This window comes from Ictidomys tridecemlineatus, chromosome 15 (genome assembly GCF_052094955.1).
Source record: "Ictidomys tridecemlineatus isolate mIctTri1 chromosome 15, mIctTri1.hap1, whole genome shotgun sequence".
NCBI lineage: Eukaryota > Metazoa > Chordata > Mammalia > Rodentia > Sciuridae > Ictidomys > Ictidomys tridecemlineatus.
Genome location: NC_135491.1, coordinates 28,863,895 through 28,887,765, shown reverse-complemented (window position 1 = coordinate 28,887,765; position 23,871 = coordinate 28,863,895). Strand labels below are relative to the sequence as shown.

Here is a 23,871-nt window from a genome sequence, read left to right as displayed (position 1 = left end):
GTCTCTGTTTCTGATGTGTGTTGTGTGTGTGTGTGTGTGTGTTTCTGAATCTGATGAGAACTCTCAGGAAATGCCATGGAACTGTACAAGTCACAAGGAAACTTCAGAATTTAGAAAATACTTTCCGGGTTTGGAGTGCACTGCAGGGGGCGCTGTCTGCTGCCAGACGCTCCTCTGGGTGGGCTGGGGAACATTCCCTTCTTTTTTTGTTTTTAATTGATTTTTAAAAAATAAATGACAGCAGAATGCATTACAATTCTTATTACACATATACACACAATTTTTCCTATCTCTGGTGCTATATAAAGTATGTTGACACCAATTCGTGTCTTTATATATGTACTTTCGGTAACAATGACATCACATTCCACCATCTTTGCTAACCCCCTGCCCCCTCCCTTCCCCTCCAACCCCTCTGCCCTATCTAGAGTTCATCTATTCCTCCCATGCTCCCCCTCCTACCCCACTGTGAATCAGACTCCTTATATCAGAGAAAACATTCAGCATTTGGTTTTTTTTGGGATTGGCTAACTTCACTTAGCATTATCTTCTCCAACGCCATCCATTTACCTGCAAATGCCATGATTTTATTCTCTTTTATTGTGAGTAAAATTCCATTATGTATATATGCCACATTTTTTTATCCATTCATCTACTGAAGGGCATCTGATTGGTTCCATATTTAAGCTATTGTGAATTGTGCTGCTATAAACATTGATGTGGCTGTGTCCCTGTAGTATGCTGTTTTTAAGTTCTTTGGGTATAGACCGAGGAGAGGAATAGCTGGGTCAAATGGTGGTTCCATTCCCAGTTTTCCAAGGAATCTCCATACTGCTTTCTATATTGGCTGCACCAATTTGCAGTCCCACCATCGGTGTAGGAGTGTATCTTTTCCCCACATCCTCGCCAACACTTATTGTTGTTTGTCTTTATAATAGCTGCCATCCTGACTGGGGTGAGGTGAAATCTTAGAGTGGTTTTGATTTGCATTTCTCTAATTGCTAGAGATGATGAACATTTTTTCATATATTTGTTGATTAATTGTACATCATCTTCTGAGAAGTGTCTGTTCAGGTCCTTGGCCCATTTATTGAATGAGTTATTTTTTTGGTGCTTAGCTTTTTGAGTTCTTCATATACCCTAGAGATCAGTGCTCTATCTGATGTGTGAGGGGTAAAAATTCGCTCCCAGGCTCCCTGTTCACCTCACAGATGGTTTCTTTTGCAAGAGAAGAAATTTTCAGTTTAATTCCATCCCATTTATTGATTCTTTGTTTTAATTCTTGCACTATAAGAGTCTTATTGAAGAAGTTGGGGCCTAATCCCACATGATGAAGATTAGGACCTACTTTTTCTTCTATTAGACACAGAGTCTCTGGTTTAATTCCAAGGTCCTTGATCCACTTTGAGTTTTGTGCATGGTGAGAGATAGGGGTTTAATTTCATTTTGTTGCATATGGATTTCCAGTTTTCCCAGCACCATTTGTGGAAGAGGCTATCTTTTCTCCAATGCATGCTCTTGGCATCTTTGTCTAATATAAGATAACTGTAATTTTGTAGGTTTGTCTCTGTGTCCTCTATTCTGAACCATGGTCTACCAGTCTGTTTTGGTGCCAATACCATGCTGTTTTCATTACTATTGCTCTGTAGTGTAGTTGAAGGCCTGGTATAGTGACGCCACCTGCTTCACTCTTCCTGCTAAGGATGGCTTTAGCTATGACCATACTATCAAAAGCACTATATAGGTTTAATGCACTTCCAACCTAAATTCCAATGGCATTCCTCATAGAAATAGAAAAGGCAATCGTGAACATGCCCTTCTTAATGCCCTCTGAACCTTGAGGCTCACTGTGGGCTTATTGGGCTGGATTGTCAGGAAGCCAAGGTCTCTGGTGCCTGTGAGGTCGGTGCATAAACCCCCTGAGCATCCCCAGAGAGAATCCTGGTAGCCCCAAGATTTACAAGTGGAATAAGGGCTCTTTTCTATTTTCCATATTACGCAGACCCCAGGGAAGCTTGCAGCCAGTCTCTGTGGGGCCGTCTGGAGCCCAAGGGGTGGCCTTCCACTGCAGGTCCCTCTTTGAGGGTCTGGAGCCACCACACGGTCCCTTGAGGCTGTGACACTCAGCTCAGCAGGGGCTGCACCTCATGCTAAGGTAACCGTGGGCCTCAGGGGTTCAGGGGGAAATCCCCCAGTAACTCTGCCTCTGGATGTCCCAATGTGGGGGTGGACAGTGGTCCCACCAGCTTGGGGCTCCAGCTCTGGTACCGTCCCTGGGTATCAGGGTGTGGCTGTGGGGCCAGGTCGGCAGGGCGGCAGGCATGTGGCTCCATGGTGAGCTCTGCCATGAACTCAGGAGCATCTGGGGGGATCCGCTGCCCCTCTCTGGGCCCCCCACTCCTCACCTTCCATGTCCTGGTATCATGGGTTGGGTTGTGTCTCCTGAGAAGATGTGCCGGGATCTACCTCCCTGATGCTCGGGAAAGTGACTTTATCTGCAAACAGGATCTTTATAAGATGTAGTCAGGTGGGGACTCGTCCTCTGGGGTGAGCCCTGATTCTCGTGAGAAAAGGGGGCAGGGCTGGGGGTGTGGCTCGGAGGTAGAGCCAAGGTCCTGGGTTCAGTCCCAGCATTGCAAAGACAGAGGAGGAGGAGGAGAGGGAGAGGGAGAAGACGGAGGAGGAGGAGAGGGAGAGGGAGAAGATGGAGGAGGAGGAGGAGAGGGAGAGGGAGAAGACGGAGGAGGAGGAGGGACCGAAACCCAGAGAAGTGAACCCCAGACAGAGACTGCGTTCTGCTGCCAGGTGACAGGGAAGCCCTGGGGCACAGGAAGCTAGGAGAAGCCACCAACATTCTCGCCTCGAGGTCTGGGAGCCCGCAGAGCTGCGACACCTTGGTTTCAGACACCCAGGCTCCAGACTCTGAGTCAAAGTGTCCAGCCTCCCATTTTGAGGGCCTGGGTCACAGCAGCCCTAGGAGTGAACGCTGCCTGTCTCCGGGTCTGCTCCTCCATCCTTCCCCAGGTCGCTCTCTGGCTCAGAATTCCAATGGCATTCCTAATGCCAGCCTGTCCCTGGCCCCTGGCGGTTACTGGAACAGCATGTGGGTGCTGTCCTCCCGCCCCGCCGGCTCCCGCCTTCCTCCCTTTCCCCTCCCCCGCCTCCTTTTACTGAGCACCGACCCTGGCTCAGGCCACAGCATGGCCAAGGGTCAGCCCGAGTCCTTTGTGACACGCTCACATTCAGCCCGGGGCCAGATTCCTTCAGCTCTATCTTCAAAATGTCTTCTTGGTCATTCGCGCCCACCGCGATCACCCTGTTTAGAGCCAAATTCTCTGTCACTTGCACAAGTGGCCACTGTCCTTGGCTCCTCCTGCATTCGGTTCCTCCGCGGCGGTTCCCTGCGGTTCTTTCCTTCAGCAGGTGGGGGCTTATTTCTCCTCCCTTGAATCTGAGCTGATCTTGGGACTTACTGTGGTCACTCTAGAACGAGGGCAGCGTGGCTGTGTGCAGGTTCTGACGTGGGCCGCCACCTGGGCTTGCCTGCTTCCTAGAATTCGGCCACACCCTGAGTACAAGCCCAGGCCCACCCATTAGAAGATGATGGGTCTGAGGCAGAGACCGGCCATCCCAGCAGGACCGTCCTAGGCCAGCCAGGACCCCAGCTAACCCCACTCGCTGACCACAGACCCCCGTGCCCAGTCTAGGTCCCCTGAGCCTGGCCAGGATGGGCAGAAATGCTCTCTTGACCTGTAGACTCCTGGGAAATTGTATTCTGTGTGTTGGGTTCATTTGTTACACAGCTGTAGCTAACTGATACAACTTCTTTACTAATCTCTAGGCCTTCAGTTCCCCTCTTAGAATATTCTGTCTTCTGAGAAGCCACAGGGATCTCTTCTCTATTCATTATTCTCCAGAGTGGTTCCCTTGTACAAGCAGAATGAAATGCAAGCTCTAGTCCACAGCCTGCAAGACCCAGGCATGTCCCTGGCTCTTCCCTCCCTTGCTGCTTCAGCCATTGCTGACCTTCATCTCTTTCCCCTCTGTGGGAGCACGTCCCCTGATCTCCGTCTTGCCCTTCAGGCATGAGCTCAACTCTTTCCCCAGAGAGTCCTACCCTCAAGCCGCGGTCCCCTCCCCTCTGCCCAGGCTCCTCCTGCCCCTCCACCTCACTTTCAATTTCTCACTTCTTGCGGGAATTTCTGCCGAAGCGCGTGTGTCTCCCAACTGGAATGCCCCCCAGTGTCCTGTGATACCATTCAGCTTATGTCCCCAGCCCTGTGGCTCCGTGAAAGCCAGAAGGTGACCGTGGGGACCTTAGTCACTAAGAGAGTTCCGGGCCCATAGTAGGTGCTCACTGTGTGGGAAGTGGATGAAGAACAACTCCAGGGAGAAACGCCTGTGCGGCTCCCGAGCCCTCCGTGCACAGGTCTCTCGACCCCGCTCTCCTGTCCACTGTCCCCTCCATCCAGACTCAGCTAATGCGGGCTCCGCCACCTGCCACTCTGTCCCTGGCTGCAGACTTGGTTCCCTGGACCTTCCCCTGCGTCTCACTCAAAGGCCCCTGTGACTCCTCTTTATCCACAAGTTTTGCCTGAGCTCCTCTGTTTCCCGAAAGTCTTCCTACCCTTCCCCTTCCCCTTCCCCTTCCCCTTCCCCTTCCCCTTCCCCTTCCCCCAGGCTACGGGGAGGAGCCTCCATCCCTGGCTCTCCTTGGCACTTGACTGGTTCCTCCTCTGTCCTTGGGACACTAAGCCCTGTGTGAACAGAGTCATGGAGAACTGGAATCCCAAATATCCGCCTGCTGTCCATCACCCCGAACACTGCACCAGGTGACGGGGAGAGGGACGGGATGCTGGGCCCTGGATCCTTTGCCTTCAGACCTCTTAGCGCTTCCTGGAAGGAGGGAAGAAGTAAACCACTCCAGCTCTACAGGAAAGGATCCAGGGGTCTTAGTGGACCACAAGGAGAATGCAGAAATCCAACCATATAATGCAACTGGTGCAGGGCAAGAAAAAGGATGAATAAATAAAACCCCAAAGTCATCCCTTATTACTGGAAAATAATTCAGCCATGGGCTTCATGCCTTATTAAAGACCTTGGCTGAGACTCTTCTTGGCCATTCATTTTAAGGAGAGACGTGGTAATGATCCTGGAGAGAGAAACTGAATTGTAGGTGGAAAACTACGGGGGAGATCAAGTCTGAAGATGAGGCGCTACACGGCCGCTGTCGTGTTCCATTGCTGTGGTTGACATATCCGACATGTAACTTTTCAGGGCCATTTAATCTGTTATTTAATTTGCTCCTCATCCCTGTCCTTCCTGAACACAAATATTTACTAGACAATGAGACCCGACCTCTTCCCTTCCACAATGGTTGGAGTGAGAGAAAATAGTTGGAACTGCAGCAAGAGAGTGGCAGGTTGGACAGGCTGAAGGACTTCCTGGAAGCGAAGACACTGGATGCAGGAGAGAGGTTGGCAGAACCTCCTCCTGACTTGCTGGGTCTGCAGGAGTGAGGTTTGAAGATGGTTCTGGGTTTTGCTTTTGGCTGAGATACTATCGACAGGGCTCCTAACACTGGACAATGCTATGGTTGGGATCTGGTTTGAGTGTGCCCCCAGCAGTTCCTGTGTACGGCCGTCTGAGAGGTGATTGACATCTGAGAGGACCTGTGAGAGGCAGGGCCTCATGGGAGGGCACTGGGGGCAGGGCCGGTGGGACCCTGGTTACTTCTCCTAGAAGGTCGTCAGGAAAGAGCAAGCTGGCCCTTCCCCCTCTCTGGCTTCCTGTCTTGCCGTGTGATCGTTGCCTTCTGTGTGCTCTTGCCATCAGGCCATCTGCTGGAGTGAGATCCAGCCAATGAGGCCCTGGCAAGAGCCACTGCTCTACCATTTGAATCTTTAGCCTTCAAAGCTATGAACTAAATGAACCTCTTTGCTTTCTAAGTTACCCAGCCTCAGGTATTTTATTATAGGAACAGAAAATGGACTAATATAGTTTTTTTCCCCAAAATACTTTCCTTTTCCACTTTTGAACTGCTGCTTCTCTCAAAGGAACAGGTGTTTACTGGAAAGGAGTGTCGTCTCATCATATGCACCTGGTTTCTTGAGATTCTGGTGGGTTTTGCTGTGGTTTTATCCTCATATGACAGGGCTCACTGAGCTCTGCTCATGTTGCTGTGGCATGTGGAGTCCAACAGTCACGGTGGCTCGCTGGGCCCAGCTGGAGCGCTGTGCACACGGGTGGTTTTACGAGTCTTGCTCCCTGGGCTGTGTACTAGCTCTCAGACCCCGGGACCATCACATTTTGGGGTTTACCCGGGAGGACCTAGATTTGGCCCCAGTAGCTTTTTAATGTTGCTTGATTGACAGGCACAGGCCTGATTTTGAGGATCGTTTCTAGGAACGCAGCCACTGGGAAGTCAGTCCCTTACCCAGCCCAGGGGACCATGGGAACAGCTCTTAGGTGTCAACGTCTGGGCTTCCTGCTTCACCTGCAAGCTCTCCTTTACTCTTCAGGCAACGCTGCTCAGCAGCTACCATCGATAGTACCATCTTGCAGATGCATAAACAAAGGCACAGAGAGGTAAAGTGGATTACTTAAAGTCACACAGCTAATAAGTGAGGCAGTCGGGATTCAAACTTAATTGAAATGCTTATGGGGACTAGAGGGGCTTGGGTCTGTAGCTCTGACTGGCAGAGGTGCCAGGATGGGGAGGACCTATCTCTGAACAGTCCTGCAGGGTTGGCCCGTGGTCTCTGCCATGCAAGAAGGTGGATCAGGAGGCCGAGGTGAGGACCCTGTTTACTTCCTGCCATTCCTCATCTGTGTGACTCTGGCCAAGTTTCTTACCCTCTCTGGTCTTGGCTTCAAGGGAATAACGAGGTCCTGGACGTACAGATGTCAGGCTCCCTACCAGCTCTGAAAGCTCCCAGCTCCGAGGTGGAAGGCCCGTGGGCGTGAGTCCCCGAGAGTCCCCTCGTTGACCGAAGCTGTCCCCTGTCCCCTGGGTGAATCTCCTTGTCCTGCACAGGAGTCCCCGCCAGCCCTTGCACCTTCTGCCCTTCCTGGGGTGGCTTTGGGGACTCTGCGTCCCCACTGTGTCACTAAGACCTCCTTCTCCTGGGGCAGGGGGAGAAACACGGTTTATTTCAGGGGGGTTTGGACCTGGGTGTCGAGGCAGAGCCTACCCAGGCTCCAGGACGCACACAGTCCCAGTGTCACGGTCGAAGAGAGACGCACTGTGTCTGGGGGGCTGTGGCCACGGCCAGAGGGCGGCCGGCACCTGGTGGCCAAGGGCCCCAGGGCAGGAGGACCCGCAGGCTGCGAGGCCAGGACGGCTCAGGGCGTTGCGCTGGAACTCCGGCCGAAGACCTTCTTCGAATCGATCTCGGACTCGGTCATGTGGGGGTGGATGTCCATGCTGAGCCCCGCGTCCCTGCAGAGCTTGAGCAGGGTCCGGATGTTGTTCTTGGACAGTCTCAGGTACCTGCACAGGAGGAGGGCTGGCAGTTGCAAGTGGCGTCAGGGTGGCCTCTGTCCTTACCTCTAAGTAGCCCAGGGTGTGGGACCTCTCCAGGGGACACACACTAGCCGTGAAGGGGGGCAGGGTGTGGCCGGAGGAGTGGGTCACTAGGGCGGGCTGTGGGGTGTCACCTGGGGGGTCTCTCTGCTCCCCGATCACCATGCCAGCCGCTCCCCTCCAGCACATCCTTCCACAGGGGTTCGGCCTCACGCCCAGCCCCAGGACTGAAGTCGGCTGTCTATGGCCTGAGACCCCCGGTCCAGACTCTCAGTGGGAGCCGCGAGGAGAGCTGATTGAAGCCTCCACCCGTCTCAAGTAAAGGGTCAGGGGAAGGAGAAGTTGCGGAGGAGACAGGGTGCGGGGTAGGGGGGCGTCCTCAGCATCTGGGACCTGAGCTGTCCCATCAGCAGAGGGATTCCTAAGCAAAGCGCCGACTGTCCCCATCTGAGGCTCTTAATGAAAATGCCAGAATCACAATGGCACTGGCGAGAAGCAAGTGTACCGCGGCTGTCGCCTGCAGCCAAGCGGGGAGAAGAACCTGGAGTGTGAATCCTTGTGTGCGCTGTCTCCTCCGAGGCCCCTGGGCCTCGGGAAACACGGAATGGGGGGAATCATGGCCGACAGCGCTGGGGACAGCAGCGCACGCTTTCTGCGAGTCATACTCAGGACACGGATCGCGCTGTTTTCTGAAGCCCCACAGTCTGACGTGTGTGAAGGATGATTCCATTTTGACTGAAGGTTCTAGAAAGCACCCCTGCCGATCTGGCCACCACCAACCCTGACCTCAGCAGGGCACGCAGGCCACCTGCTGGTTGTGCTTTGTCACAGATGGTGGAGGAGGAGCGGCCTTTTGACGGGAATGGCCTCCTTCCTCCTTCCAGAACCTCCCAGAGCTCACCTATCCCCACACCCGGACCACCCTTTCCAACCACAGCCCCCCACTCCCTGACCAGCCTCTGAGGTCCCCCGTGGGCTTTCTTCACGAGCCCACTCTGAGCCCCCGCATCCTTCCCTCGCGGGTTACAACGGCTCCCACGTGGGTCTCTTGAAATACTCTCTCCCCCTCCTTGGGGGGCCACAGTCCTCTCCAAATCCCTTTCCTTCCCACCCTGGCGTCAGAGTCAGAGTCAACACACGATCGGTCTGAAAGCCACAGCCAAAGTCACCCTGCTGTGGATTGCCCACCAGGGCCACCAGCTGGGGACTCTGCCGGTTCATCCTGCAGCCAGTGAACCGTCCCCACTCACCCGCCCCTCAGCCGGGCCGGAAGCAGAGCAGACGTGGCAGCGGGGCCACCTGACTTCCTGCCACGGTGGTGGCCGTGTGACACCAGGGATGTGTTTATTGATGTTGATCTCACAGGGATGACCACGTCACTCTGCTGTCTCCTTTCCCCTCAGCTACTGTTTGGGGACTTTGTCATTTATGTCTTTAGAGTAAGGATGACACTGGGCCAGGGAGGGGGAGCCTTGATGTTGTTGTTGTTGTTTTTTTGGAGGGGGGAGAGGGAAGGGACACCAAGCCGAGAAACAGGGAGTCCTGATAAATGAGTGAGCAAGCAAGAAGGGGGGCCTTTGGTAAGAGCAGCCCACGTCAAATGGCCTCACTGGGTTCATGGTCCTGCTGGGAGTCTAAAGGTCGGAGAATACAGCAGGATGCCCCTGGGGACTGTGGCTACCACTCCACCCCACAGTGTGAAGGATCTTAGTAGAACTTCCTGTTAAGACCAGACCACACTGGTCTGGTGGTTTTCCCCCACTCAGATTGAACCCAGAGGCAATTTACTACCGAGATCCATCTCTCATCTCTAGTTCTGGCTAAGCCTCTGAGGCTGGCCTCAACTTGTGATCCTCCTGCCTCAGCCTCCCTCTGGCTGGGATCATGGGCAGAGGTCACTGTTCTCCTTGTTGAGCACTATTCATGGCTTCTATTGGGTAACCAATGCAGCTATGGGAAGGGTGGCCCCACGGGCAGGTGAGGCTGCTGGGGAACCCACTGGCTCCGGCTGGAACCGTCCTTTGGGACTCAAGGAGGGAGCTGTCTTGGGTCCCAAAGCTCTGACCCCCCACCCCACCCCAGCACAGCCTCCCACTCCCCTCGCCCCGGGGCTGCTCACCGGCAGCTGAGCACCTCCTCGGGCTTGAGCATCTTCAGGGACTCCATCTTGGGCTCCGTGCTCTTATCCATGAGGGTCTTGAGCTTGCGCTCAAAAGACGCGTCCTGCGCCTTGCTCCCCCAGTCTCGGATGAGGGTCCCCCTGCGGCTGCTGAAGATGGCTTCCTGCAGCAGCGGGTCTCCGATGCTGCTCTGCCGGCGGAACATGCTGGGCCGCTGAGTGGACTCCAGGGCGATGGCGTCCTTGATGTCCAGCTCTGAAACGGGACAGATGCCACCGTGAGTGCGCGCCGGGGAGGGGGGAGGGGGAGCGGGCTTCTGGTCTAAGGAGGCGGCCGGCCAGGCTCCCCGGAGTCCTTGTCACCACTGCATCTCCCCCCATCTTTCCTCTCCTAAGGAAACTGGTCTAGAGGAGGCAGAGGAGGAAACCAGAGGGGACAAGCTCTGGGGACAGGAGCGAGGCTGAAGGACAGAGAGTTCGTTAGTCAGAAAAAGGGAGGAAACGATGGCAGGCCGGAGGGACAGCAGGCATGGAGCCACAAATAGGCGAAACTGGGAACACCTGAGGTGACCCAAACATGGCATTCCTACCGAATGCAATCCTACTGGGGCCAGAGCTTGGAGAGCTTCATTTTCTTCTTCTTGTTAAATTCCTCTAATTATTTTATAAACTTTTACTGATGAGAATGGAAATGTCTTCTACCCATTCCATTTTTAATTGGTGGGACTCGTATAAAGAAAAGTCTATCACGGTTTCTTCAAATGTATTTGCCTAGTTCACCAACAAACAGTGCATTTTGTCGATTACTGAATTTTATTGATTTTTTTTTTACAAGACTTTCTTGACTTTGGCAGAATGATATCATATTTGAGAAAAATTTAGAAAGACATCCTCCCACTGTTTATAAAAGTTATGTGTTCTCCTTGACTTATTGCATTTGACAGACCCTGTAAAACAATGAGAGATCAGGTGGTCTTTGCAATCTCTGTTTTTTTTTTTTTTTTCCAGAATAGAAATTGGTGCAGTGTTCTAGGAGAATCACCATTCGAATATTCTTTTTAATACAAATGGGGAATCCCTTGAGGAAAGGACCATAGACTTTTCTGAGACTATCTGATCCTCTTCTGGGTCAAAGTGGGCCTATATTGGAAGAAACAGTAGCAATATAAAAGGTAATAGCCGTCAAGGGCTCTCTAGGGAGGTAGGGGTAGTCTCATAGCTGTGTCAGACTCATTTAACAAATTAGAAATGTGAAGACCAGAAAGCTCAGGCACTGGGCACAAGATGCTGTATCTAATTTGTGATGAACCCAGGTGGAGGGCCCCTTTTCCTGGGAGTCTGTGCTGGCCCCTCTTTTGGACAATATTGATCCACATTTCTGGGTCTGTGGTTGAACAGGTAAGTTGTGTTTCCCGTGGGCCATGTTTGGGACTCCAGGGCCCAGCATGGTATTCATGAGTCAACAGGGTTTTTTTTTGTTCTGTCCCTCTGCGTTAGCAAGGCATTTAGCATCTGCAGGATACTCTGGCCATAGGGTCCCAGCAGGGAAGGGCAATTGAATTCCCCTTGCCCAGTCCTAGCTACTCGGATTTTGGCAAGATTGACTTTGGAAATGTGTTCCAATTGTTTCTCGGGGTCTTTTATTGCCCGAGTCAGGCAGAGGGGAAATAACACCAGATAGAAATCTGTGTCTGTGTGAAAGAATGAAGAGCATCAGAGATGTTAAAAATGTGGGCAAATGTTCAAGTTTCTTTAAAATGCAGTTTTTAGGGCTGGGGATATAGCTCAGTTGGTAGAGTGCTTGCCTCGCATGCACAAGTTCAATCCCCAGCCCCACAAAAATAAATAAATAAAATTTTAAAAAATGTAATTTTTAAAATAAATTGTGCAGTTTATATATAACCTATGGAGAAACCTAATTTTTTGGAATGCACTTTGTTTTTTTTTAATTTTTAATATATATGTTTCAGTTATAGATGGACAGAATGCCTTGATTTTATTTATTTATTTTTGTGTGGTGCTGAGGACTGAAGCCCGGGGGGCCCCCCATGTGCCAGGTAGTTGGCTCTCCCGCCGAGTGACAGCCCCAGCCTGAGAAACGTAATTCTGAGGGCAGCGGCATGAAGGCTGCGCGAGGAAGGAGCCAGCGAAGTCATTTCTTGCACCTTGCGGTGGAGTGAAGGTCAGTGATTGGAAGTGAGAGATGAACTGCCGCGACTCCAGACTAAATCAGCCAGGGCCACTCCAGGTGAATTGGGCTGGCACTAAATATTCACAGAAAGTCAGAGGAAATACCTTTTTCTTGGGGTTCAGCGACAGTTCCTCTGCCCCAGCTCCCACAAGGAAAAAGAGCGAGAGCGCCCGGAGCCCCGATGATTGAGGGGAAGCCGTTCAAAAGTTCCACCAATAGGAGGCGAGGGGTTGGGTTTCAGGGAGGGTGCAGCCCAATCGCGTTGGGTGACGCCCACTCGCAGAGCTCCACTCCCCTGCTGATTGGATGTGAGGTCCACGAGCTTTCCCCTGCAGCAAGCCGGTCCCACACCCCATCGCTCAAGGCTAAGGGTGCTCAGCTCCTATTGGCAGCACCTGATAATGAACTCCATAAATTCCATGGTGTAGCCTCTCTTCTTCTTCTTTTTTTTTAAAAAAAAAAATTGGTTTTGGAGCTGTCGATGGACAGCATGCCTTTATTGTATTTGTTTATTTGTGTGTGGTGCTCAGGATGGAACTCAGTGCCTCACAGGTGCTAGGCCAGTGCCCTGCCCCTGAGCCGCAGCCCCAGCCTGTGTTCCTGATGACCCCCCATTCTAACCCATTCCAAGTGAGGTGCAATCTCAGGGTGGTTCTGATTTGCATTTCCCTGATTTGCTAAAGATTTGAGCATTTTTTTTCATGCATTTGTTGGCCATTTGTATTTCTTCTGTTCAGAAGTGCCTCTTGAGTTCATTTACCCATTTGTTAATTGGGTTATTAATTTTGCTGGTGTGAAGCTCCTTGAGTTCTTTATATATTCTGGATATTAATCCTCTGTCAGAAGAGTAGTGAGCAAAGATTTTTCTCCCATTCTGAAAGCTCTGTTTTCAAATTCTTAATTGTTCCCTTTGCCGTGCAGAAGCCTTTTAATTTGATGACATACCACTTATCAATTCTTGATATTATCTCCTGAACTTTATTAGTCCTCTTGAGAAAGCAGTTGCCTGCACCTGTATGTTGGAGTGTTGACCCCATGTTTTCTCCTAGGGGTTGCAAAGTTTCTTGTCTAATTTCTAGGGTTTTGGTTCATTTTGAGTTGACTTTTGTTTAGGGTGAGAGTAAAAGATCTAGTTTCATTCTTCTACCTACAGACAACCAGTTTTTCTGGCCCTATTTGTTAAAAAGGCTTTTCTTTAATGCATGTTTTGGCACCTTTGTCAAGGATTAGATGACTGTATCTGTGTGGGTCTGTTTCTCTGTCTTCTACTCTTTTCCATGGTCTATATAACTGTTTTAAATGATTTTTTAGGTTGTCGATTGACCTTGATTCTATTTATTTATATGTGGTGCTGAGATTTGAACCCAGGGCCTCACACACACTGGGCAAGCACTCTACCGCTGAGCCACAACTCCAGCTATGTGTCTATTCTTATATTAGTACCATGCAATTATTGTTACTGATGCTCTGTAGTATCACAGGTATCCTGATACCTCCAGTGTTGCTCTTTTGACTTAGCATTGTTTGGCTATTCTAGGACTCTTGTTCTTCTAAATGAATTTTAAGATCCATTTTTTAATTTTTGCATTTATTCCTTGTGCTTTTAGTGAGATAAAAAAAATCATTACCAAGGCCAATGTCAAGGAGGTTTTTTTCCTATGCTTTCTTAGAGAAGCTTTATATTTAAGTCTTTAATCCACTTGGAGTTAATTTTTGTTAAGTGGTGTGAGACAGAGACCTAATTTCATTCTTTTGCATATGGATATCCAGTTTTCCTAGCATCATTTATTGAACAGGCTGTCCTTCCCTTATTGTGTATTCTTGTGCCATTGTCCAATGTTAATTTACTGTATTTGTGTGGGTTTATTTCTGGGTTCTCAATTCTGTTCCATTAGTTTGTATGTTGTTAGTACCACACTGGTTTGATTACCATAGCTTTGTAGTATAGTTTGAAATCAGGAAATCCAGCTTGCTCTTTTATCTCAAGATAACTTTGGCTATTTGGGGTCTTTTGTGATTCCATCTGCATTTTAGGGGTTTTTTTCTTATTTTTGTGGAAAATGACATTGGAAGTTTGATGGGCATCATGTTTGATATATAGATCATTTTGGTAATATGGAAATTTTGACAATATTAATTTTTCCAGTCCACAAATACAGGATAGCTTTACATTTATTTTTGTTTAATTTCTTTTGTCAATGTTTTATAGTTTCCAGTACACACATCTTTTACCTCCTTGGTTACATTTATTTCTAAGTATTTTATTGTTTTTGATGTTATTATAAGTAGGACTTTTAAAAAAATCTACTTTTTTTTAGGTAGTTTTTGCTACTGTAAAGAAACACAATTTGTATTTTTTCATTCAATATCCTGCACCTTTACTGAATTTACTAACTTTAACAGTTCTTTGTTGGCATCTTTATGGTTTTCTATGAATAAGATAATGGCATCTGAACAGAGACAATTTACTTTTTTCTTTCTGATTTGGATGCTTTTTATTTCTTTTTCTTGCCTAGTTGCTTTGGCTAGGACGGAATTATGTTCACTAGTAGTGGTAAGAGTAGGCATCCTTGTCTTGTTCCTGATCTTAAGAATAAAGCTTTCAGCTTGTCACCACTGAGTCTGCTGTCAGCTGTGGGCTGGTTGTGTATGACCTTTATGATGCTGAGGTACATTCCTTCCATACACCATTTGTTGAAAGCCTTTATTGTGAATGGATGTTGAATTCCTTTGAAAGATTTCTTGCATCTATTGAGATGACCATCTGATTTTTATCCTGTGCTTTGTTAATGTGGTGGATTGTATTTATTAATTTTCACATATTAAAATATCCTTGCATATAAATCCCACTCGGTCATTGTGTATGGTTCTTTTAATCCAGTGTTGAATTGGGTTTGTTGGCATTGTGTTGAGAGTTTTTTGCGTCTAATTTTATAGGGATACTGCCCCATAATTCTTTTCTTGTAATACCCTGATCTGTCTTTAGTGTCAGGATAATGATGGCCTAGAATTTGGAAATGTTCTTCAACTTTTTGGAAGAGTTTGAGAAGAAGACTGATATTTATTCTTATTTAAACATTTGATAGACAGTGCTGTTGTTGGGTCCTGGGCTTTTCTTTGTTAAGAGGTTTTGTCTACTAATTCAATCTTCTTACTTGTTATTGGTCTGTTCAGATTTTCTATTTCTTCCCAATTCAGTCTTGGCAGATTTTATGTTTCTAGGAATTTATCTGCTTTTTTTTAGGGTATACAGTTTATTAGTATATAAATTATTTAAAACAGTCTCTTGTGATCCTTTGCACATTTGTGACACCTGTTGTAAAGTCTACTCTGTATAAGTCATCTTTTTTCTTGCTTAGTCTAAGCTAAAGGTTTGTCAATTTTGTTTTATCTCTTCCCCAAACCAACTCTTAGTTTCATGGACCTTTTAAACTGTTTTGATCGTCTTTATTTCTCCTCTAGCTTTATTATTTCCTTCTTTCTATTAACTATGTGCTTACTTTGTTCTTTTTCCAGTTCCTTGACGTACAAAGTTAGGTTATTTACTTGGGGCCCTTTCTTTCATTCTTTCTTCTTTTTACTAATATAGGCATTTTATAGCTATAAATTTTACTCTTAGAATTGCTTTCGCTGCCCCCATATGTTTTGGTATGGAATGTTTCCAATTCCATTTGTCTCAAGATATTTCTTCACTTCCTTTTTGATTTCTTCTTTGACCCCTTAGTTATTCGAGCGGTGTGTTTAATTTCCATTTATTTTAAAAATTTCCAATTTTTCTCTTATTATTGATTCTAGTTTTATACCATTGTGGTCAGAAAAGATGCTTGACATGATTTTGATCTTCTTGATGTGTTAAAAGCCTTGCTTGTGGCCTAACACATGATCTGTCCTGGAGAATGTTTCAGGGGTGCTTGAGCAGATTGTGTATTGTGCTTCTATTGGGTAGGATGTTCTGTACCTACCTACTAGGTTCATTGGTTTATAGTACTTTTTTTAAGATAGAGAGAGAGAGAGAGAGAGACAGACAGAGAGAGAATTTTTTAATATTTATTTTTTAGTTCTCGGCAGACACAACATCTTTGTTTGTATGTGGTGCTGAGGATCGAACCCGGGCCACACGCATGCCAGGTGAGCGCGCTACCACTTGAGCCACATCCCCAGCCCCTGGATTATAGTACTTTTTAAAATCTGCTGTTTACTTATTGATTTTCTGTCTGGATGACCCACTTTGTATGAGTTGGATGTTAACCTTTACTATTATTATTATATTATATTTAATTTCTCCTTTCAATTCTGTTAATATTTGTTTTATCTATTTGGGTACTCTAATATTGAGCACATAAGAACTGCCCTTTTATACAATGACCTTCTGTACCACAAGTGACAATCTTTGGGAGGGCTACCGGGGATTGAACTCAGGTGCCCTAGACCACTGAGCCACACCCCCAGCCCTATTTTGTATTTTATTTAGAGACAGGGTCTCCCTGAGTTGCTTAGTGCCTCACTTTGGCTGAGGCCGGCTTTGAGCTCACCATCCTCCTGTCTCAGCCCCCCAAGCCACTGGGATTCTAGGTGTGCACTACCGTGTCCCCAGCTCATGTGACAGTTTTTAACTTAAAGCCTATTTGGTCTGTTATAACTCTAACTACCTCCAGCTCTCTTTTGGAATCTCGGTGTAAAACATCTCTACCTGTCCCTTCACTTTCATCTTATGTGTGTTTTTAAAATGAATCTCTTGTGGCAGCATATAGTTGGAGTTTTGAAATTCACTCGGATACTCTATTTTAATAGGAGAATGTTATAGCTTGGATGTATTCCCCAAAGTCAAGAGTTGGATACTTGGTTCCCCAATATGGTGGCGTTGGCAGGTGGATCCTACTGGGAGGTATTTGGGCCTTGGGTGCTTTGTCCCCTGTCCGATGAATGGATTAAGGTCATTATCAAGAGCATGTGGTTCTGGGTCACCCATCCCTCATGCTTTGTCTCTCTGCCCACACTGGCTGACCCCTTCACCTTCACTCCTTTATGACACAGCACAAAAGCCCTCCCTGGGTGCTGTCAACCTGCCCTTGGACTTCCAACCTCCAGAATGTGAGCCAAGGAATCTTTTCTTTATGAATTACTCAGTCTATAATATTCTGTGGTCCACAGGAGATGGTCTAAATCAGAAAATTTAATCCTTTTACATTTAAAGTCATCATTGATAGTAAGGACTTACTATTTTTTTTTGTTGTTTTCTGCCAGTTTGGGAATTTCTGTCTTCTTGTCGTCTCGAACTCCTTCTGAGTTAGAACCTCAGGCTTTTTCCTCTGTGGTCCACGAGACTTACGTGAAGCCTCTTAACTGTTATCGCATTCTGTTTCAAGCTCATGACAATTTAACTTTGATTGCATCCAAAACTATATTTTTACTTCTCTCCCATTTTATGTTATTGATGTTACAATTTACATATTTTTGTCTTCTGTATCCACAAATTATTATGGTTGTGTTTTTCTGTTTATATTGAAGTCCATTGGCCTTACCCACAATACAGGAACTTGATTCTGAATGCATTTCCGTTTTAAAAATTTAAAGGGAGACAATAGGATTTTTAGAAGAAATCAAAAGAATGGCTCTGTGGGAAGAGGAAGGGGGTGAAGAGATGGAGGTAAGTTGGATATCAGACACCAAAACACATTTAGATAGAAGGAATTAGCTCCGGTGTCCCGTAGCACAGGGGAGTAACTGGAGACTACAAAAATTTATGATCTATTCCAAAATAAGTGCAAGAATCTGGAGATTTTCCAACAGATAGAAATGATAAATGTTTGGGGAGATGGAAATGCTAATTACCCTGATTTGATAATTACACATTCTATACATGTGTCAAATTATAAGTGTGCCCCACAAATACGTACTGATATTTTATGTGTCAACTATTAAAAAGATGAAAATATTAAAAAGTTTGACACTGGTAGGCACAATTAGCTTTTTATAGTTATAATTTTAAAATGTGTTTGTTTTTAACTTTCATATTAGAGTTGAAAGTGATTTATATACCACCATTACAATAGTAAAAAAAATTCAAATTTGACCATATACGTACCTTTGCCAGTGAGTTTTATACATTTGTATGTTTTTATGTTGTTAATTAAGTGTCCTTTTATTTCAGCGGAGGGACTCTCTCTGGCATTTCTTGTAAAGCAGTGCTATTGTAGTAATGAACTCTCTCAACTTTTGCTTATTTGGGAAGGTCATTATCTCTCCATTTCCGAAAGACAGCTTTAGTGGGTATAGTATTTTTGATTGACAGGTTTTTTTTTTTCAATTTTTTAAATATATTACCCCACTCTTTCCTGGCCTGCGAGACTTCTGCTGAGAAATCCGTTGATAGGTTCCTGAAGGCTGCCTTGTATGGGACCCGTGGCCTTTCTATTGTTTTTAGATTTTTTTCTTTGTCTTAGGCTTTTGACAATTTAATTATAATGCGTAGATGTTCTTAGGTTTAACCGTTTGGAGACCATTGTGCCTCATGAAACTGGATGTCCAAATTGGGAGGTTTTCAGCCAATATGTCCTTAAATGATTATCCAGTTCCTTTCTTTCTGTCTCCTTCTGGAACACCCAAGAGGAATATACTGTTTTGCTTGATGGTGTCCCATAAATTCTATAAGTTTTTTCTTCATTATTTTTTTTCTGTTTGCTGCTTAGCATGGTTTGGACTGAAGTGTTCCCCCAAAGCTCCTGGGTTAATGCAATGATACTCAGAGGTGAAATGGTTGGACTGGGAGAGCTGTAAGTTAATCAGTGCACCCTAGCTAGAAGGAGCTGGTGGTAACTGTAGTTAGGGGGGCTGTGGCTGGAGGAGTTAGGAACCTGGGGCGCTGCCCTGGAAGGAAGGGTGCACCTTTCCTGAGATTCCTTGCTCTCTCTCTGCTCCCCAGCGGCTATGAGCCGAACAGCACTCCTCCACCACACCCCTTTGCCGTGATATTCTGCCTCATCTTGGTCAAGCAATGGACTCCGCCAATCACAGACTAAACCTCTGGAACTGTGAGCCGGAAATAACTTTTCCTTGTCTAAGTGGTTCTTGTTGTATACTTTGGTCACAGCCATGAAAAGCTAACACAGAAATTGGGACCAAGAAGTAGAGTCATTGCTGTGTCTGACCTCACCAGGTGGCTCAGAAGCATTTGAGACGGGTTTGCAGGAGGAATTTGGAGAAGTTGACACAGGCAGGCTGGAGAAGTCTTGACATATTGTAAGCAGCTTAGTGGGTCATACTGGTGGGGAGTTTGGAAGACCAGAAGGTTGATAGGAGTGTGGATTGTGCTTGTGAAGTTTCAAAGGGGAATGGAGACTCTATTAGGAATTGAACTGGAGGCCATTATTCATGTGACATTCTGGCAAAGAACTTGTCTATCTTTTGACCAGGTCCTGAGACGGTGTGTGGGCCTGAACTCTGAATTTGTGTGGGCAGAGGAAATTTCAAGGCTACACGGGCTTGCCAGCAGTGACATGGACATCTCTAGCAGCATTTGGCCAAGTTTTTAAAAAAAATTTTTTTTGTGTGTGTGAGACTCAAGAGCTTAGAAGGGGGAGTTTAAAAGCTTACAGCTTGACCAGAAAAGTACTTGTCAAACCCGGGCCAAGAAAGTTGTGCTTATTGAAGAGATTACACCCCCCAAAGAGATGCTAAGTACTTTGCTAGCCGACTTGAGGAAAGATACTTCAGGGCATCTCAGGAATTTGCAAAACTACCTCCATTGCAAGGCTCCAGGGTCTAGCAGGGAAAATTCCTTTGACAAGAGATCCCAGGGGGCACCCTGCTCACACAGGGGGACCTGGGAAGTTGTTTCACCAATACTCAGTCACCCAGTCCCTCAGAGGCTACAGCGACCAAGATCCCAGGGGATCCCACGGTGGTGTGAGCAGGCAGCCGACCTTGGCATCGTCCCCATGCTGCTGGTTCTGCTGGAATGCAGGGTTCTGGAGATAAGGGGTCACGAGGCTTCCACTGAGATATCTAAGGCAGGCCTGGAGACCATGCCAAGTAGGATCCTTGAATCTCTGTGGGCTGCCCTGAGAGGGTGGTGTGTGAGAGAGGCCCCAGGAGTGAAGACATGCCAGGAGTGTGTGCTGCCTTCCCAGAAAAACTGCTGACCATGGACGGAGTCCTTCTGAAGGACAGCCCAAGTGTGTCGCGACCAGCAAGGGCAGAGGGTGGGCCTTTGGAGAAAGCATCTGGCTACCATAGCTTCTAGATCTGTCTGAGGAGTCACAGGGCCTGTTTGCCCATCTGGTTTGTAGTCTTCTTCACCCCATCCTTTTTTTTTTTTTTTTTCCTATGCCCGTTTTGAAATAAGAGCATTTACTCTGTGCCACTGTCTATGGGACATGTGCGACTTGTCTCTGATTCTGACTCATAGCCAAAAACTTGCCTGAAGTCTCGGAGGAGACGTCAGACTTGGAATCTTGGGCGATACGTGGACCGTTCAGGGCGTACGTGGGATTCTTGTAGATGGGCTAAAGGCATTCTGCATTTTGAGGCGGACGTGAGCGTTTAGGGGGCCAGGGGCATCTCGGCCATCTTACGGTTTAGATATGAGGTGTCCTCCCAGAGCTCCTGTGTTCACGAGTCCATCCTGATCTGAGTGGACTGACTGGGTGGCCCCCGTGTGCAGGTGACCAGAGGAGGCGAGTCACTGGGGCGTGCTCTGGGACAGTGCTCTGCCCAGTGGCCCCCTTCCTCTCTCTTTCTCTTCCTGGTTGCCACGAGGTGAGCAGGGCCCCTCCACCAGGCCTTCTGCCACGATGTCAGGCCTCACTTGGGCCCCAGACAATGGACTTGCCTGACCCTGGGCTGAGCCTCTGGAACCGCAGACAAAATGGACTTTTCCTTCTCCAGCTTGCTCTTGTGGGGCACTTTGGTCCCAGCAGTGAAAAGCTAATGACAGCTTCGTCCCACTGGATAGCTGCCAATGGCGCGTCTTTGAATTCACTTACTCTGTTCCCCAAGTCTGCGGTGAGGTGCTCTCTAGCCACCTTTCCTGGTAAGACACGGTATTCTTCATTTCTTGGTTATCTGTTTTGTGAATTTCTCTCTTTCTCACACTTTTCATTTTGCTCAAGTATTTGCTTTCCGGTTTCCATTCGGTCGTCTGTTTTCTTGTCATCCCCTGAACTTCTTTAAGAGGATTATTCTGAATTTTTTTTCAACCAGTTCATAGATCTTCATTTCTCTTTTGGGGGGTGGTACTGAGGATTGAACCCAGGATTACTTTACCACTGTGCCACATCTTTAGCCCTTTTTATTTTGAGACAGGGTCTGGCTAAGTTACTTAGGGCCTCACCTGGCCTCAAACTTATGATCCTCCTGCCTCAGCCTCCCAAGTGGCTGGGATTACGGGTATGTGCCACCACACACAGCAGATCTTCATTTCTTTAGGGTCAATTATTTCAGCTCTATTAATTTTTGTGTGTGTGTGTGTGTGGGGAATCATGATGAAACTCACTTTAAATATAGAGACATAAATAAATTAGAAAGAGCAATGTAACAGTCGTAGGAGCTGAAAACGTTTGGAAGCTATTTTAATGGAAGAGGATCAATGTTGAACTAAGATAATGGCAGTGAATATGAGGAGGAAAAGAAAGAGATCAATGACTTTTAGGAGATAGAAGTTGCATGACCTGAAACCTGGTCATGGGGTTGAGAGGAGATGGGGCAATTGATAGAACAGGATCCCTGGCCTCTGGCTTTGGCCTCTGTGTTGGGGTATGCCATTCTCCGAGGCAGTGCACACAATGCGTGCCTGCTCAGTTTGCTGAGTCTGTAGCAACGTGAGCTCATGTGAGAACTGAGCATGTAGTTGGCTCCATGTCTTCCTAGGCTTTGCTTTGTCTTGAACTTGTCTCCCAGTCCAGGTCCCACCCACTCAGTAGGACTTTTACCAGACTGCATAGGAAGTGCCTCTTGCTGAGCCCAGTCCCAGCCCTGCCTCAGTTCTGGGTGCCACATCTGAATACCCAGTGTCTCCCAGATGTCTCTATAGATACCTGCTGCTGTGCTTAGGCTGGCCCCCTTTCTGCCCTCTAGTGGCTGCTCGTTGTATTACACTAGGGAAGACGCGCTGTCTTCATTTTCCAACAGGGTGTTTGTCTTGGAGGGAGAGAAGAACCAGAGAGAAAAGGTTTCAGTAGCTGGAAAGTCAGCCTGCCCTGCTGCATCCTGCTAAATTGAGAAGTAAATAATGATTACTTTTTTATTAGAGCATTATAATTATACATAGTGTTGGGTTCATTTGGACAAAATCATACATGCAAAGAATTTGATTTCAATTCCCATTTCCCGCTCCTCTTCACCCCTTTGTTTTTGATGGGTACTTTCTACATTTAGATAAAGGTGAAATTCTCTTTGGTAAATTTGTACTTGTATATTGTTAGAGTCTGTAAACAAGTCTGGATGGCGCCTGGCAAAATGCCAGAGGGAGTGGTTTGTGAAGTAAGGCCAGCGATCCATTAAGTGTGGAGATTCCTTATTGGTTGACTGCTGTATCTAGTTTATGCTAATTAGATAAGCTGTGTGGAATGTATAAATACCTCTGTTGTCCTACAATGAACGGCTTCCACTCCTGCTGTATCAATCTACACAAGTTGCTCGTCACCCCCCGGTTATTTTGCTGCAGCCGGACTGCGACAGTATACAACATGATTTTGTTAAGTTCATTCCATATTTCTTCCCCTCCCCCTTCCTTCCTCTCTTCCTCTTGCTCTCCTCCTCTACTCCATCCATCTTCCCTTTATCTTTATGATAACTGATCCCTTCCCCCACTGCCTCCTTTCCCTTATTTTGCTCCCATAGTTTCCACCCATGAGAGAAAACAATCCACTCTTGATTTTCTCACTCTGGATTATTCCACTTAGCATAATTTTCTTTCATTTACTGGCAAGTGTTATTATTTCATCTTCTTTACGGCTGAGTAAAACTCCATCCTGTGGGTCTATACCACATTTCCTTTATCCATTCATCTACGGATGACACCGAGGCTGGTTCCATAGTTGGGTGATTGTGAATTATGCTGCTATAAACATGGGTATGTTGTGCCACTGTAGTGAGATGACTTCAGTTCTTCAGGGTACATGCCCAGGTGTGGGACAGCTAGGTCTCTGGTGGTTCCAATCCTAGTGTTTTGAGGAATCTCCACACTGCCTTCCAGAGTGTTTGTACTAATTTGCAGTCACACCAACAATGTATGGGTTTACCTCTTCCCCCACATCCTATTATTATTTGTATTGTTGATCTTTGACATTCTCACAGGAATGAGATGAAATCTGAGTGTAGTTTGGATTTCCATTTCCCTGTTTGCTAGAGATATTGAACTTTTTTAACATATATATATATATATATATATATGTTGGCCATTTGTGTTTCTTCTTTTGAGAAATGTCTATTTAGTTCTTTGGCCCATTTATTGATTGAGTTATTTGGTTTTTTTGGCATTGAGTTCTTCAAGTTCTTTAGGTATTAATCCCCTGTCAGATAAGTAGCTGGTAAAGATTTTTTTTAACATTCTTTAGACTCTTTTTTCACTTTCTTAATAATCTCCATTGCTGAGCAGGAGCTTTTTAATTTGATAGCATCATAGTTATTGATTCCTGGTTTTATTTCTTGAGCTTTAGGGGTCTCATTGAGGAAATCAATGCCTGTACCTACAGGATGCAGTGATGATCCTATGTCTTGTAGCAGTTGCAAGGTTTTTTGATCTAATCCTAAGTCTGATCCATTCTGATTTGACTTTTGTGCATGGTACAAGGGATCTAATTTCATTCTTCTACATATGGATATCCATTTTCCCCAGCACCATTTGTTTAAAAAGCCTGTCTTTTCTCCAACATATATTTTTGGCACCTTTGTCAAATACAGATGACTGTGTGGGTTTATCTGTCTCATATTCTGTTCCATGGGTCTTCATATCTCTCTTGATACCAATACCATGCTGTTTCTGTTATGAGAGCTCTGTAGTATAATTTCTGATCAAGTATTATGATACCTCCTGAT

At 46.8% G+C, this 23,871-nt stretch overlaps 1 protein-coding gene across 1 annotated transcript in view; it reads right to left on the bottom strand.

The window, feature by feature from the left end:
• Positions 1–4,708: 4,708 nt before the first annotated feature.
• C15H16orf78 (chromosome 15 C16orf78 homolog) overlaps positions 4,709–23,871 on the bottom strand; it is a 29,727-nt gene continuing 10,564 nt past the window's right edge. The window contains exons 4-5 of the mRNA XM_078032909.1: positions 9,645–9,900; positions 4,709–7,492 (exon numbers count right to left, since the gene is read on the bottom strand). Of these exons, the coding sequence (XP_077889035.1) occupies positions 7,345–7,492; positions 9,645–9,900 (404 nt within the window). The 3' untranslated portion in view covers positions 4,709–7,344. The remainder of the gene's footprint in view (positions 7,493–9,644; positions 9,901–23,871) is intronic.